The 17,046-nt window shown below is 33.8% G+C and overlaps 2 protein-coding genes across 2 annotated transcripts; both read right to left on the reverse strand.

Annotated features, from left to right (window-relative positions):
- Positions 1–1,786: 1,786 nt before the first annotated feature.
- On the reverse strand, positions 1,787–10,376 carry LOC109790644 (ATP-dependent caseinolytic (Clp) protease/crotonase family protein). Its single transcript, XM_020349833.2, has 14 exons — positions 10,123–10,376; positions 9,956–10,036; positions 9,807–9,875; positions 9,565–9,628; positions 8,918–8,997; positions 6,893–6,976; positions 6,712–6,796; positions 5,727–5,812; positions 5,530–5,651; positions 3,107–3,167; positions 2,535–2,633; positions 2,347–2,448; positions 2,218–2,259; positions 1,787–2,112 (listed from the first exon to the last, which is right to left on the reverse strand). Exons 1-14 carry the CDS (start codon positions 10,246–10,248, stop codon positions 1,993–1,995), a joined length of 1,221 nt encoding a protein of 406 aa, XP_020205422.1. The 5' UTR covers positions 10,249–10,376; the 3' UTR covers positions 1,787–1,992.
- A 1,119-nt stretch (positions 10,377–11,495) lies between these two features.
- Positions 11,496–16,545, reverse strand: LOC109790647 (phototropic-responsive NPH3 family protein NPY1). The gene is made up of 4 exons (XM_020349836.3): positions 15,921–16,545; positions 14,636–14,705; positions 12,789–13,967; positions 11,496–12,345 (listed from the first exon to the last, which is right to left on the reverse strand). The coding sequence occupies exons 1-4, from the start codon at positions 16,040–16,042 to the stop codon at positions 11,809–11,811; spliced, it is 1,908 nt and encodes a 635-aa protein (XP_020205425.2). The 5' UTR covers positions 16,043–16,545; the 3' UTR covers positions 11,496–11,808.
- Between the last annotated feature and the right edge of the window lie 501 nt (positions 16,546–17,046).

The following is a 17,046-nucleotide window of genomic DNA, read 5'->3' on the forward strand; positions in this document are numbered from 1 at the left end:
TAGGCATGATCTTCCTTGCTATTGATCATGACTCACTTTAAGCTAATAACGAAATATTTGAAGTTTCACTTTTTATGTTGTCATGATAAGTTCCATTGGATGCGAGCCTCTGATATGGGTTTTCAAGATAACTGAAATAAGAGTGAACAATGAAAGAAACAGATATGATAATTCACTTATATTTATATTTATGGGGCCAACATTAGACCACGCCACACGTTCAAAGACAAGTGGAAAGTTTATCTGATACCGTTGATGATGGAAATGCTGGTGAATGCGATAGTTCATGGTGCATCAACACCTCTTAACCCCAAATTATTTTTACAATGCATTAGAAGAAGACAAAACAGCGCCAAATTGAGAGGGAGGGAGGGAGGTGCGACAATTAAGAAGAGACAGGTGCGAAATTTTAGAAAAGACAGGTGTGTTTAGAAGAGGGGAATAAAGGAGATTAGGCAAAAATTGTCTTTCCCACATTAAAATTTATACCTTCAAAAGTGCGAAGACTGTGCGCTTAAAATCATAATGCCAAAATTACCTTCACTCACTCTTCTTTTATTATACATGTTACTCATTTTTGCACAAGTTTTTTAGTGTGTATTAGAAATCACCATAATCGATTAAGGTGAGATCATAATTAAGGCAACATGTTTGAATACTTACTAAAACCACATAATAATCAAATTATACAATTGCCATAATCAATTATACGATCATCGTAAAAACACCATAATGCAATATAAGATAACATAATCCATCATGGCAAGTATCATAATCAGTTATGTTGCTAATTTATATAATAAAATTGTAACAAAAACGTATATTTGAAAATAGCAAAAGATAAAATAGTAACTGTTTAAATAATTTATTTTTACATAAATCTTTAACTATATATAATACAAATTAAAAATTTTATATTCTGTCTATTTCTCACCTAATTTCATTCTACTAAACAACTATAATTTTCACTCTATTTTCTACTTATTTCTCATCAAATCATTCTTACCTATTTTCTCCTGTTTGCTTCAAATTCTTTTCTTCTTCCAAACAAAGCATTAAACAAAAAAGCAAAACTTACAGTAAATAGATAAATTATTATTTGACTTGCGAAAAGATTTAAAAATCATTTTAAATACTAAATATGTTTACACGCCACCTACGCAATAACAAACATAAAGCGTACAACAATAATCCTTATCCCACAAGACGGGTTCTGCTAGCGAGATAACATAAATAAAATTGCATCACCCTAGTGACTCCTTGTACTCTAGGGATGGCTAACGAATACGCATGACAATCTAACTCACTCCCATGAGTACTCGCTTGAACCCGCCCCGATTTAGATAAAAAAAAACCTGTGTTTATCGGGTTCGAATTTTTCTCGATTAATAAAATCGGGGGCTGGGGCGAGGCGGGGATGTTAATACCCACCCCGCCCCTGCCCCCGCCCCCATACCTACTCCCGCCCTGCTTAATAATATAATTAAAAAATTATTTATATATATATATAAACCAAAATTATAAATATTTATATGTAAAAATTTATATTATTTTACTTTTATTTTTTAAATTGTTCATATTTATTTAAAAAGAAAAAAAAAATAAGAGCAGGGACGGGGACGGGGCGGGGAAACCCGAACCTCGCCGGAGACAGGGATGGAGACCCAGATTTTATCCCTGATGGGTATCGGGAGCGGGGGCGGTTTAAATTTGCGGGGACGGGGACGGGAAACGTAAAACCCGCTCTCGCCCCGCTACCATGCCTACTAACGAATTGACATCGTGGTGAGTAAGAAAATTGAATGATATACATTTTCATGAAAATAATTCGGCCGACCCTACCAAAAATAAAAATGCGAATTCTACACTTTTATGCCAATACAACAAAAATATGTTCTATGTTAAATACTTCTAATGGAGTTTAAGAACAAAATTAGAACTTATTTGTTTTACCCTTGCTAGTGATGAGCATTGCTTAAAGGTATGCTATTTTCACATGTAAGGTTCTCGCAAAGCTGTTGGCAGCACTAGTTCAGACTGAACTTCGCTTAATGGAGAGAAATAGTATTCAACCATGTCCTCTGGTACTTCTTTTAAGCTAGGTGGATCCCACTGCAAATTTGGGAATAAAATGCTTCAGATAACTCCGCACAAAAAAATTTGGTGTTAACTGAATTGATAAAACGTACAGATTCTTGGAAAAAATAGATATTATACCTTGGGTGCAAAATCTTTATCAACCATTCGTGCTCGAACACCCTGCATAAAGAATTAAGTCAAGTAAAATAATAAAATAAAATAAAAGTTTGAAATTGTTTAACTGAAAAGATACAGAAAAATCATTACTTCGAAAAAGTCAGAGGAGACATGCTTAGAAATTCCACGTAGGGACATGCGGTACTCACGTACAAGACATTTATCAAGAGTTTCAAATCTACCTTCACGTATCTATAGATCAAGTAGAAGAGGTTAATGAAGAAGACTAACACCTTCGAAGGGAAATAAATAACCATGCAAGGGAAATGGTAACTCACAGATCGTAAAATAACTTTCAAACTCAAAGGGGAGGCTTCTTTTATTTTCCTTAGAGTAGTCGAGCACCATTCGTCATAAGACTCGGCAGCCTCTTTCTCCTTACCGAATAAAATTTCATTTTGAAATATCAAAATGCAGTATAAACGTTAACAATATTCACCACCTGTTTCTTCTAAAAAATCTGAAATGTTCAGTCCACTGCCTACTTTTCTGCTATGTTGTTTAAATTTATGCTTGGTTAAGTTGGCTCCATTACTTTCTAAAAAAACAAGGTTCCTTGTACCAAAATGCCTATTTTTAGTTTTTTTGGTGGCAGGAAGGGAGAAGATGAAAACAGATATACCATGGAGCCTTTCAGGAAAATTAACTCGCCATAAAAAAAAAAAAAATAACGACTTGACAGAGAAACAAAAAAGTATAACAACAGGTAGGCAGTAGCTATTCAATGAATTTCACAAAAATATTGTAATTGTGGTTCATTATGAGTTGAAATATGTCAAAAAAAAATTTAATTCAACTCCATCCATTCCAGACTCACAAAGATCATGTAAAGATTTAATACAATGCTTACCAAAGCTTCGATAATTTCCTCCACAGTTTCGTGACTGAAACATCTATCAATAGTGTCAATCCTGAATCAAAAAAGAAACACTCAGAAGCTGAAAATTAGAAAAATCAGACTACTGTGAAGAAATTAGTACAAATTACAATGTTCAGAATTCTATGTTCATTATAGTTGTGTAATTCTTGGAGCCTGTTTGGATAATTATTTCTATATGCACTTCTAGAATAGGAAGGAAAAATGATATGTAAAGCTAATATGAGAGAGCTTTCACGGATTAGTTTATGGGGAAATTTATTTCATTTTTCTTTCCTATTTCTTTTCCTATAAATGTTTATGGAGAAGTTAATCTGAATAGACCTATAGATTCATTTCTATTTTCTAGATTCTGATTCATATATCATTCATTTCTGTATATATTTCTTGTGACATTATAGTATAAATATGATATCAGCTCAGTGCATTGTTCCCTAGAGAACCCCTTTGCTCTATTACCCCTTCTGTTTTTTGTTGTATATGTTTTGTTCATGATTTTTCTCCAGGTCACAATAAGATATCTGCCCATGCTATCGAGTGTCTTTTGGACTATTTTCATGTTAAAAAGGGATAGTGGTGTTACTCTCCTCATACACATCGGTTCTAAACCTCTTCATAACATGCAGTTTCCTTATCTCATCCTAACTCTCTAATGCCTATTTATATTTACAACTTTTTCTGTATTTTGAATAAGAGAAAAACATTTCAGAATATTCTCTTCCACTTTTCAACTCCTCAACACCTCCATGACTCACTTGGTCACTTCAAATATTCACCTATCTTCAAATGAATAGGAAAATAAAACAAAAGACCAGCATGAACTGAAGCATAATAACAAATTAGCAATATGTAATAGAAAGGTAGAAAGACAAACGAGATCCAAGAGTGAGATGGAAAGGCAATAGAAAATGGAGAAATTTAGAATATTAGGTACACCAGAAAGTTTAGGGGTAGATGGTTTTACTTTTCACAAAAAAAAATAGTATACATTTATTAATGGATAGAAAATTCAGAATATCATAGCAATGACATAAAAAAGATATTTTTAATAAAAGTTATCATATAAGAACTCAAATTAACAATAGGTAAAATCTATAAAAGGTATAAAATGTTATTTAGAGGCTGTGATTGGTGGCCAACTGGCCGGCCATAAGTGATTGCCCCCTGTTGCCTAAGGCGTTACATAGCCTTAATGCAAGGAGGAAGGAGAAGAAAGATGGGTAGACAACATCTCTGCACAAGCATAAAGTGATACAGACGAAACCAATACAAAATATAATATCCAAACCAACGTCATTTAAATTGCCTAACGGGTGTGTTTGGTATAATAAAAAAAATGAGTGAAAAATAAAACGACGAAAATAGAAGAAAGAAATAAAATGAATGGAAATAGAGTACAAATAGGGGGGTTTAATTTAAGAAAAATATGAAAGAAATAAGACAAAAATAAAATAAAAATAAATTTTTAAATTGGCTTTTAAATTAACTGGTTTTTTTTTTTAATTAATCGATTAAAATAAAATAAAATAAAAAACAAACAAACAAACAAACAATTCTGCTTCTTGAAAACTGTTGATAATCGATTAAATGTGCACACTATAATTTCCACCCGTTTTTGTGAGGAAATAAAAAGGTGTAAATCCGACATCTTTTTTTTTCTCCTAACCCACGTATTTCTACACAACCCTACTTTTCATTTCTCACCTATTTCACTCTAAACACACGTTAACAAAACAATTTCTCATATCTTCTTAGCATACAGCAGTAAATAGTGAAGCCATCTATTAGCACATATGCAAGTACAGAGCTAATTCAGATAAAGGTATTGTCCCCAATAAAACAAACAATTCATCAAAGTGCCCATATGCTGTTGAGGTATTTTTCACTATTGAAAACGTTAAAGATAACTATCGTCACCAGCTGAATAATCAAATAATCAAACACAAAAATCCAAGAGGATTTCATCACTTGTATTTTAAGAAGAAATATTACCATTACACACTGTTTAATTTATTCACTCAATTGCATTGTTTTCAGAATTTTAAATGTTTAAGTTCCGTCACAGTAACAAAATAGCAATAAAATATAGAGAACCTGGTAATGAATGCCTAAAAGATACAGACGGAGGAGCATTAAATACGCCCTATTAAATACTTCCGATTACTTAAAAAAAGTGCTTTGAATGATTTTTACATTTCTGAAATGATAATGTTTTCTCAATTATTTACCTAGAAGTATGATTTATGTAAGGGCACCGGTTAGCATTTGCCTGGAATTAAATAGTAGATTTTAGCAATTATTTGAACAGAGGTTTGTGGACCCATCGGGCCAAAACTGAGCTATAATGGGACCATGACAGTCCCCAAAAAAATTACACTAGACATCATAAACTCTACCTGTGAAGGATACTGCTCCTATCTGGATAAACAAGATCACCATACTGTGCAAGGGATGCCTCCACAACAGAAGGTTCATCTGTGATCAGTTTACCAAGGCGTTCTTCAAGCAAAGAAAGCCTCTGACAGGAGAAACCAAAAAATGTAAGCAAAGGAAAAGTAGGCAACAAAGAGGCAAAAAACAGAGAAAAACATACTGCATTTAGTGAATAGTGAGTAGCAAGGCGGCAGGCAATCATTTCAACACCATTAAGCTTATCTCCTGTAAGGGCCAAGTATTCCCCTGTATAACATAATATAAAATAAATAAATTTCTGGGAATCATTTTCTGCTTCACTACGAAGAATAATATCACAAGTTTAAAACAATAGTTAAATCATCAATATTCTGCTGCTCTTGGAAATAGATGGTTGTTAAATATACAGTAGAACATGTTTTGTAAGGGATCAAAGATCAATACAGAGCTACGCAGGGGTTGAGATCATTGTGGATAATAGAATCTTTACTCTATGCACCATAGAGAAGATTTGATTTTCGTATATAAAATATTTTCAACAAAAAAATATTTAGCATTGAGAAGAAAAATAGTGATCAATAGTCTATCATCGTTAAAATAGCATCAGTAACAAAGAATATGAAAACAACAAATTTTGTCCATAATAACAGCAGTTTAAAAACTCTGTAGGAAATTTGCACACAGATAGTACTCATCCAGTCATCCTTATTAAAAATAATAGGCATGTATATAGTCATATAAAATATTTTAGCATTGGTAATATATAAAAGTTCAAAACAAAAGAAATCAATTTAAGGCACTGATTCTGTACCCAAAGGATACTAATCAAGGCAGCTTCAGCAACAAAATCTACCACATTGTCCTATTTCTGGTCCAAATCTAAACCAAAAGATGTAGAAAGAAGAAACCTTTTGTTTTCAAGAAAGGAATTGGGCTCTTTTAGACAAAATGAAAATTATCTTCTTCAGAAAATATCTTCAACAAATATTGCTCTTCAACTGTGTAGTTATCCTACTGAGGATTAGTTCATGATTTCTGCTCTAAGTTCTTTTTTAAAAAAGAAATCTTTTTAATAATTCTAAAATAATTAGACCTTTCAGTAAAAAGAGTATCAAAAGTGTTATGAAGGAGTCCAGCTTTCAAATAGCATAAAAATTGTATGTTACCCAAGTAGCCAGGTAGACGAGACAAAATATAAGAAGCTCCAGCATCTGGGTGGAAACCTATTTGAGCCTCTGGGTGAGAAAAAACCTGGAAAGTTTAAGCAGAAAAAAATTTAGCTGCCTGCATTTATTGCACAAAGAAAACAATCTATTGAGTGAGTGAGCATATAAAGAAATCACATACAGTTTTATCAGTTACCACGCGGAACATCCCTGGTAGAGAAATTCCAGATCCACATCCCATTGTTATTCCATCCAAAATGGAAACCTGCATAAATGGCCATAAAATCTTCATACAGGTTCCCAAGAAGCTTTTGAAGTTTAAGAAAAAGAAAACTCAAAAAAGCCATCAAATAGAGAAGAGACCTATTGTAAATCACTATGCTGTGACAATATTCACTATGATACAGTATATGACCCTATGTACATAAATAATGCATGCATAAGAAAACTTTCAAGCATAATCATCTTGCTAGTAGCTTTAAATGCTACACAAACGTGTTTAAGTATTTAAAGTTCATCTTATTTTAAATTAGCATAAGGATTTGTTTCAACTTTCAAGAAATTTTCAACTCTCTTCTTAAATATTCTCCTTTTTATTCCCTCTTCTTTTCAATGTGAATAAATAACTCCTTTGCTATTGTATAGTCGTAACTATGTCAGCTGTCAAGATGTATTAGCTGTTTCCCTTCAGTTTGTTATAACTGTCATTGTCAGCAAGTTATAACTAACTTATCTGTTGACGCTCTGTACTCTGTAGTAATATGGGTGTTGTAAATAGAGACTTATTATCTTGTAATCAATTTCAGTGAATAATATTTTCGGTTTACTTCAATATTCAATAATAGATTTAACTTTGCCATTGCAATAGAAGTTCACTCTCACCTACGTAGGTACCATCAATCTACTGAAAAATATCCCTTTCCAAGTGGAGACAAATCTCTTTACATAGTTCTATTTCCTAATTGAATATAGGCTAAATTAATTTGTTAGTCTCAACTATTTGGAAAATTTCAATAGGTCTCTACTCTCTATACTTTAAAAGAGTGTAATTGGGCAAAGGAAGACTGATTCACTAAGCTTCACAAATGAATCAACAGACCGAGGGAGAGGCAGAGAGGAACGACAAAAATGTCAGGAAGGAAAATGATTGATTGTGCAATATGAGAGCACTAGGAACAGAAAACCTTGGACCTGTTTCACCATTTCAAGAGACAGGAAGGGTGTAAGAGAGGATGTGAGAGAACTGAGATCTAAAAGTGAGCCCTAATTGTGCAATTTAGGTGTCTACTCATAAACTTGCACCTTGCACTTGTTTGTGACTTGTGAGTAAAAACTAGAGTTTAACAACCATACATGTGGCACTGACCATTCTTCACCTGCAACCAGCCGCCAACCGCGAACAGATCTACTACGCCCACATCTGTAAAGCCCATGCCATGTGATGGCCTCAACAGGAAGCCAACAACCTGAGAGGACTGAGTCCAATCTATTGAAGGAAAAAAAATGATTTTTTCAGTTAGGTTATTGCAGTTTGCATTAGATTGGATAGGTTCATTAGGCTGATGAACACCCCTAACAATTGGAAGCCAGCAACACCCAGAAAGACCAACCACACTCTTCTAACCTCCATGCCACAGAAAGCTAAAGGTGTGCCTTAAGCCCTTGATGGCCTTCATATATTATTAAAACTGAAACCTGTGTCTAAACAGAAAGGCCAGCATCCCTGTTCTCTGTTATTTAATTTTTGTTTTTGTCAATTAATTTGGTTTTGTTATTATTAAAAGTATAATTTTTTATTTTTTATTTTTTTGCAACATATATGAACCAAAATTTGATAATTTCATAACTTTGATTATTGAGAATGTCTGTATTAACATACCTTTGTTACAGTGGTATACTTTATTGAGAAGTTGGAATGTTGGCTTTTTAATTATTTTATGGTATAATATTTGGTTTGGATACTTAGATAATATTATTTAATATTATTTTGGTATACGGTAAACTCTTACGAGAGTCAAGTTTACCAACCCTCCACAAATTTAGTTAAACTCTCATGTTTGACAATTTGCTTAGCAGGACCAATATTATTCCACTGAAGAGTAAAGAACATATGCAAGAATAATTATATTATGCATATATCAATATCACTTCTCCAATCCAAAGTGTTCAATATCTCGAATAAAACACTTAATGATTCAATACTTACGTGTGGTTTAAGATATGTCCCTTGAAGATATACAAATGAATATAATGTTTTGAAAAATTGTTCAGCTTCGTCAGTATTTCCTGTTCATTATAAACAGAAAAATGTTGTCACGAACGAACGTAAATGGTCCTCTCATGAAGAAGCAACTGAAAATTAAAAGTGTCTGCATCATCTAACAAAACACACACACAGAGGAAGGTGTTGATATTAAAGCAAAATAACATCATATTTTGGATGAAGACAAGAAGTAACAAACAACCCTTCATATTACTTAACAGAAGGAATAGAAACATAAATATAAAACAAACATTACGCTTCCACTCCTGCAATAACCAACTGAATTTAGTAACTCAAACTTTTTTATCCAGAACAACAAGCACACACTAACCCTATAGACGAAGCACATTGAAGAAAGCAATTCAATCAACTGTTGTTTTAGATAGAACTTAGACAATGACATGTATGTTCGGTATGAAAAAAACATAAGAAAAGTTACAAACGGTAATTGGATAAATCACTCAAAATGGAACGCACATGTCTCATGAAATTGATGTATCCACTTGAACGATTGAAGCTATTTTAATTAAAAAGATAACGTACTTGTTTATCAAATAATTAATACCGTAAAATATTAAAATAAAACTCACCTTCATTGAGTGAGTGATACAGCCTAACAACATCGGCACCAGAACAAAAAGCTCTACCACTACCCTTCAAAACATTCAAGATTGCAACTCATACTCAACACAATAACCAATATCAAAAAACATAATAAAAATATATAAAACTACAAACAAACTAGCAAAAAGGAACTAAGTATGCATAACGATAATATCACTATGTTGCTTAGTTCAGTGGAAACTCATTGGCGTGAAAACGACAGTGATACCTTCATCAAAACAAAACCAATATCAGAGTTCTCTTCCCAGGAATCATACAGCCTCTTCAATCGAGCAACCTAAGAAATGAAAAACGACTTGGCGTTTACCTCAGAGGAATGAACTCAAAACGCGAAGTGAACGATAAACGACACCGTACCATTGAAGCAGTGAGCGAGTTCAGCGAAGACGGCCTGTTGAGAATAGCGGCTCGCGATTTCGCTCTTCCTTCGACTAAAATCTGGAATCAAACATGTAAATTGAAAAAGAAAATTGCAAAAAATAGAATTAAAAAAAAACGCAGTGAAAGCGTCTGAGAAATGTGACCTGTTGCTGAGAATCGTCGTCGTGGTGCTCTGCATAATTTGGTTGAGCAGAGAATGTTCGACGATGAGAACAGAGAGTGCGAAGTGAGAACCTAGTTTGCGGAAGCAGAGCTTTGAACCTCTGCATCTTCGATTCTCTTTCTGGTTTCTAGATTTTGTGTGCAGAGAAGGTGTTTGATGTTTGTACTTTGCAGTGTTACTCCGAAATGAAGCTCCAGCTCTGGAATTGAAGAACGCTTTCCCTCGGGAACTAATTTGGGTCCGAGTGGGTTTTAGAAGGCCCATAAATGTAACCCGAATACTCCTTAGGGTTTGTTGGGTTTACAAGACTTTCTTTATGTGGCCCAAAAATACACAGTATCTCTCATTGGTGTTTGCTGTTTGGGAGAATTAAATCTCTCATTTCAAATTATTTTTTAAAAAAACTGTTTGCAAAAAAACAGTTGTCTGTGAATAACTTGATTTTGTAAACAATTTTTTTTTAAAAAAAGAAATCTGATTTATGAAGTTAAAAATTTGACTTATGATTATTTCTTAATAATTTTTTTCTTTTTACCATATAAAAATTAATTTTTTTATTATATTTAAACTAAATTAAATATTTTAAAATAGATTTTTAATCAATTTACTCAAACAAAATTTCATTTTGATCATAATCAATTATTCACATGATTAATTATTAAAATAATTTAACTTTCACAATTTTTCCATACATACCCATAATGAAAACAAATGAGAAATGAAATTCATAAATTTCATCCATGTACACGAGTGGGGAAGTTTGTTATTAGCATTTTTCTTTTATAAGTACATGAGTCAAATCAATTTCATATATAAATTTATATTTTATTGTATAAACAATTTTGGTTTTAAAGCTAAAATCCAACACAACCTATTTATAGAAATTTGATCTATTTTACAATACATACCATTTGTTTTATTTTACAACATACATTGTTTAACAATTTTCAAAAACAACAACGTGACTAAAATAAAAAGTATGATTGATTTAATTAATCTTCTCTTCTTTTGGTGATAAGGAGGGCCATAGGCCCAAAAGCTATCCTTATTTCTTCTTTATAGAATAATAACATAAGATTCTTTTGGTTCTTAGGATACGTCATCTTACTAGGTATTGTAGTATAGATCCAATTATTAGAGTGCTAGCCAACCTATTTATTAAAATGGAGATCCAGCCATTGATGATCACCCACATGCAGACCATTGAATTAGGATACTAGTATTACTTTCCACAGCCTCATCACTTACATCAATTTTTATTTTATTATGTAAATTCCAAAGACAGCGACAAAATTCAAACGTAAACATTTTGCATATTATATGGGTTTAATAACATGAATTGAAAACAAAATAAAAACAGGAATCCACAAAGCATCACCTGTAATTAAGGATCGTGATTCTATACAAAAGGGCAGCAGCACTGAATAAAACCTAAAGATCCCTACCCCAATGAAGATTCCTGAAGGATTGAAGACAATACACTACTAGCCATGATGATACACAGATAAGACACAATACAATGTCATTACATTTTTTTGCAACTCTAGTAGTGAGACCTTTCCCTGATTCTGTGCATGCATGCATTAAAATACAAGATTAACATCCTAACACTTTACACTTCACAGCAATTTTAACTCTCCTTCACCTGTTTAAATTATGAATTTCCCTAAGAGATAGAATGCCTCCTGTGTCTCAATGATGAACCAGATGATTTGGTATCTCCAGGGACTACAGAAGTAGGGCTATTGGAACTCCCTGAAGTCTCTGAGCTCCTCCTATTCTCTCCTTGTCCTTTGCCCACAATCCACAACTTATCAAAGATTCTCCTTGACCTAGATGGCAGCAGCTGCATGCCACTTCTGCTGTTTTTGCTACTCTTCTTGTTCAACTTTCCATTCTTGTGGAACTCATCATCTCTAATCTTCACGTGACACATCTGGTTGTTGAGGGATTGGCAGCTTTCTCTCCCAGTTTTCTCACACTCCTCATCTCCATTAACAGTTGAAGAATCGCGCGGATTGTTACTAGCTGCACGAGCATTTGAAGCAGCTCTGATCTGCTCAAAGTAGAGAACTTGCACCACAACTCGAAGAGGAAGGCGTTCGTTCTGTGCGGCGTGCATTGATGCATCCACTGTCAATTTCTTGACATCCATTAGTCCGCATATCTTCTTCCTTTCAGCTTTTGACAAACCAGGGTGCTCCTGAAGATGAAAAACCCGAGTGAATACTTAAAAAAATGTAATCAGTTAGTTAAGGCTTAACCATTACAGGCTCATCATTTCTTAGTCATTACAACATATAAACATTAAGCTAAGCAGCAACAACTACAGTAATGCAACAGTAGAAACTTGCTAGAGTTTAGATGTGTAACTTGCTAAGCATTGCACCAGCATAACAACAAGCTCTCATTTATATAAGATTTCAAACTTCTGTTTGATAATCATAACAATTTATAATAGAATAAAAGAAAAGAGTCACGTTACTCAATATATAGGATATGTCATGAGGGAATCAATCAAATAATTAAAAATAATTTTATCCAAGATAACAAAGATAAGAGCAAAGCAAAGACAGACTGTCAGTCAAGTCAAATCATTTTTTTATCATAGGATGGTTCTATACTTCAATGTTTAGAAAATCATACCTTTAAGTAGATGTCTATAGCTCTGTACAGACCATCATGATTTGGTCTAGCAAACTCTGGAATTGACTGTGACAAATGAACAAAACTAGAGAGGCTGAGATTTGGATCATATGCAATTTCTCCAAGATAACCGTCTACCAACTTGCCAACATTCAACAAAGGCCTCCGCCCTAAAATAGATTCATCATTTGCTTTATCTTTCTTATCCTCAACCTCCATATCACAACTGCCCTTTATGTTAGTCGTGTATAGATTCAAAAGATCTTGCACCAAATCAACATCATATTTGGTGATCTGGGGAAACCTTGCTGGAATCAGTAAATCTTTGACAGAAGCTTCATGCAATTTTAGGCCAATGCTCTTCAACAATTGTTCCCTTGATGATTCATCCGCTTCAACTAATATGGCCACTTTCAATAACTTAAGCAAGAAACTACATGAACAGCCCATGCCATTATCACATGGCAATAAACAGACAATTGTTTCTACCAGAGATTTGTTCCTCCGAGCATGAGCATCAGAAACCAATGCATCAACGGAATCAGGCAACCATCTTACAGCATAAGTTTTTAATGCCTCGCCAATCACAACTCCGTCCATTCTTCCCTTAGATCTGACAGTAATCATTACCCGTTTATAAAGATCAATGTCCAGCTCACATATATCTTCAACCCACCAATCCTTAGGAACAGGCTCAATTTTGTCATGAGGTGTTATCTTGTCCTCACCAATTTTATCAAGCTCTGACAATTTCCGGTTATAAGTGTAAGACCAAGTGATGTTTGATGGGTCCACAGAAGTTTTAGAGGCTATGGAATCTATACATCTCCCAACGATCTTTAGGTCCTCAGACCATGGCAGAAGAGATTTAGTAGTTTGAAGAACAATTATAGAATCCTTCCAGCTACGGAAGATACTTGAAGTAAGAAACACCTCAATTTTGAAAATTAAGTTTCCTCTATCAATATCCTCTGTCATCTCAAGATACTCAGCTGCACAACGAGCAGCCACAACATTGTAAGCATTAAGAGTAACAGTCATTCCATAGCAGAACTTTGCACATATTTCAAAGGCCTTGGGGCCACCAGGAAAACCATCCAACTGAATTTCATCAGAACTCTCTTCATTCGCCTTTGACAGTAACTTCTGTAATTGATTACTCTTAGACAGTAGAGGGAACTGCAACTCAAGAAAAGTCATCATCAATAAACAACAAAAGGAGGAAGCAAAAAGCTAGTTGTGTCTCCATAAAAACCACAGATTATAAAATGAAATGTAAACTCAACACAAAGTAAAATACACACAGAGGAGGTCTTATTAACAAATTCAGACTTTCTAATCTTTCAACTCAGTCCATAGAAAACACTACGTTACAAAATTGTAAGTGATGGTGTTGTTAAACAATAAAATATTTCCAAGGTAACTGTAACTTGCTAGTTATATAACTGACTCCTAAAAACATTTGCTGTCATAACTATAATACCACTACCTGATTAATTAAATTATAGGGATAATTACACTTATCTCCCTAGAGGTTAAATTCATTAAGCTTGGATCCTTATTGATTGAAAAATTACATTTACCCCCTTACTTTATGTACAGTTCTATCATTTTGACACACTTTGTTTAAAGAATCACATACCTTCCCTACTCATATGAGGGGACCATACACAAGTCCCCTTAAAAATAAGGACTCGAGGGAAGCAAGTGTAATTTTCCAAACAAAACCGGATGTCAGTGCTATTAACACTAACATCAGGGGTGGCACCGTTATTATCCCATATTAAAATAATGAATTTTCTTATTTGAGAGGGAAAAAAAAACAAATATGCTGAAAAGGTTCATACCTTGTGTAGGTGAAACTTAACTTCACCAACAGTTATTATAATATCTGTAGCCAATTCAGATGATATATACCTACATAAATTGAAAATAAATTGCTTAGCTTATAAAGAAGGGAAAATCATTCAAGCGGTGAAAAAACATGAAAAGGAGGGAATCACCGAACCCTGGACCCCAAAATAAAATGAAGCCACATCCAATGTATGCATGCCAGATACATGTCACATCATCACAAAATTTGAACAGGAGAAAAATTAATTCAGGAAGTCAAAAACTTACTGCCAGAAGCATTTAACAGATATGCATGTTCCTCGCCATAATGTGACAAAAAATTAGTTATGTTTTACATCTTGAAAGCAATCAAATAGCTCCAAAATCCAAAAGCGTTCATCAGTTACAACTTATGACATACACATCCCCCCTCCGAAAAAATACCAGATAGCTCCAATCTCTGCTCTCAAGGGATTGTGGAGCCATTCAATTTTATTTATCTAATGTACAAAGAAACTTCTTTTTACAGAGCAGAAAATTCAACACATTAAAAATCTCCAGCAAAACGACTAACTGGAGGAACATCCATAATAATGTCAAATGTCCAAACGTGTTTCTCACTTTTCAGTTAAAATACACAGACCACATGCATGACAGGTGACATTTCATTGTCGCATACGGTTCATAACAGGCTGAAAATCCACACAGAATCCATCCACAAGTGAAATTCCCAAACCTTATCCTCCATACACACACAAGGTGGTAATGGTAACCATAATCTAACTACAGCAGTGAAGTCACATGCAGGCACAGCAATTAATAATAATATTGTTTCAAAAAAAGTTATAGTAATACACATTTCGCCATGATTTAACACGCTGGGAACTCCAACTTTACCAATACCTGGACCACAAGCTAATAAAAAATTACACAATTCAAAGGCAGGACCACATCCGATTCAACAGCTTTTCCTCTCTCTTTCTCTCTCTCTCTCTCACACACACTTCTTTTTCAGTCACCAGCAACACAGAATAATACTAACACTACATTACTTCAGGGGTTGGGTTATGCAGACAAAAAAATAATGGGCCTCTTTTGAAGCCATTCAGCAACGATGAATCTCAAATTAGCAGCACCCCAGAAAGACCAAAATAATGGCTACACGCATTAACATGAGCACTGACACCAACAATCCAAAAACACACAAGAGAACAACCAAGAACATAAGAAACACAACAACCTTAAAAAAAACAAAAAAAAAAAAATCACATTTTTAACTCAAAAAGAATAACACCTCACCTTATAGACTTGCCATCAGCTTGAAGAGCGTCAGGCTTGGAGCCCAACTTCATAAACTTCATTTTTTTTTCTACTCTCCTCGAAACGAAACCAAACGAAAAGACAATTATACTACAAAGCATAAAAAAAAAAAAATAAAAAAAAAGGAGGTGGCGCGTAGTGGTGTGTACGAACGAAGGTTGAGGAAGGTCAGAAAAAGTGAAGTTGCATTGGGAAGAAGGGTGTGGAGGAATAAGCAATTAAATGGCGAGAGAAGTGGTTTGGTAAAATTAAATGGTCGCCGCCTTTGATATAAATGATGGGGATTCGGTGAAGATCTTGGTTGGGGTGCGAATCTCAAGGAAGAGGAGGAGGAAGAGGTGAATGAATGATGATGGTTGTTGTCTCTCTCTGGAATTGGAGGGAAAGTTAGAGAGAGTGAGAGAAAGTGGTAATGGAAATGGAAATGGAAATGGAAATGGAAATGTGTGTATGTAGTGTTGTTATAACAGTGGGTTTGTGTAGGGAGTAGGGGACTATGTGACAGGGTGGCTCAGACTCAGTCTCAGACTCTCAGACCTTCTTTATGTTTATGTTTATGCCCACAAAGCACGCCATCTTTTTTAGGACCTTTTTCTCCCTTCTCTTTTCGCCTTATCTTCTTATCCTCCTCACACTTCCATGTCTCTTTCCACACAACCACACTCCATCACCTTCTTTCATCCACTAAAAATCATACTTTTAAAACTCGGACCGGTCATCGAACCGGTTAATGTACTCGGTCAGTGAATCAAAGATTGAATCGGTGGATCATTAGTTGAACTATGACTCGGTTTTTATTTATTTTTATTAAAAAAATATTCATATTAAATATATTTTATACTTATAAATTTTAATAAATTTATATCTTATTTTAAATTTCAATTTTTCTATCTTATTTAAAATTATTTTTATTTTTATTTTGTAAAAAAATACATAAAAAATTACATGTTAAACAGTATATTAATACAAATTAAAAATATAAATAATATGTACATATATAATATGCTTGCAATTAATATCACAATATATGTAATATTTACATAAATATTATATTATTAAATATATAATTTAAAATTAATAATATACTATAAATGTTATTTAAGTT

This window comes from Cajanus cajan, chromosome 9 (genome assembly GCF_000230855.2).
Source record: "Cajanus cajan strain Asha chromosome 9, NIPB_CcT2T_4, whole genome shotgun sequence".
Lineage (NCBI taxonomy): Eukaryota > Viridiplantae > Streptophyta > Magnoliopsida > Fabales > Fabaceae > Cajanus > Cajanus cajan.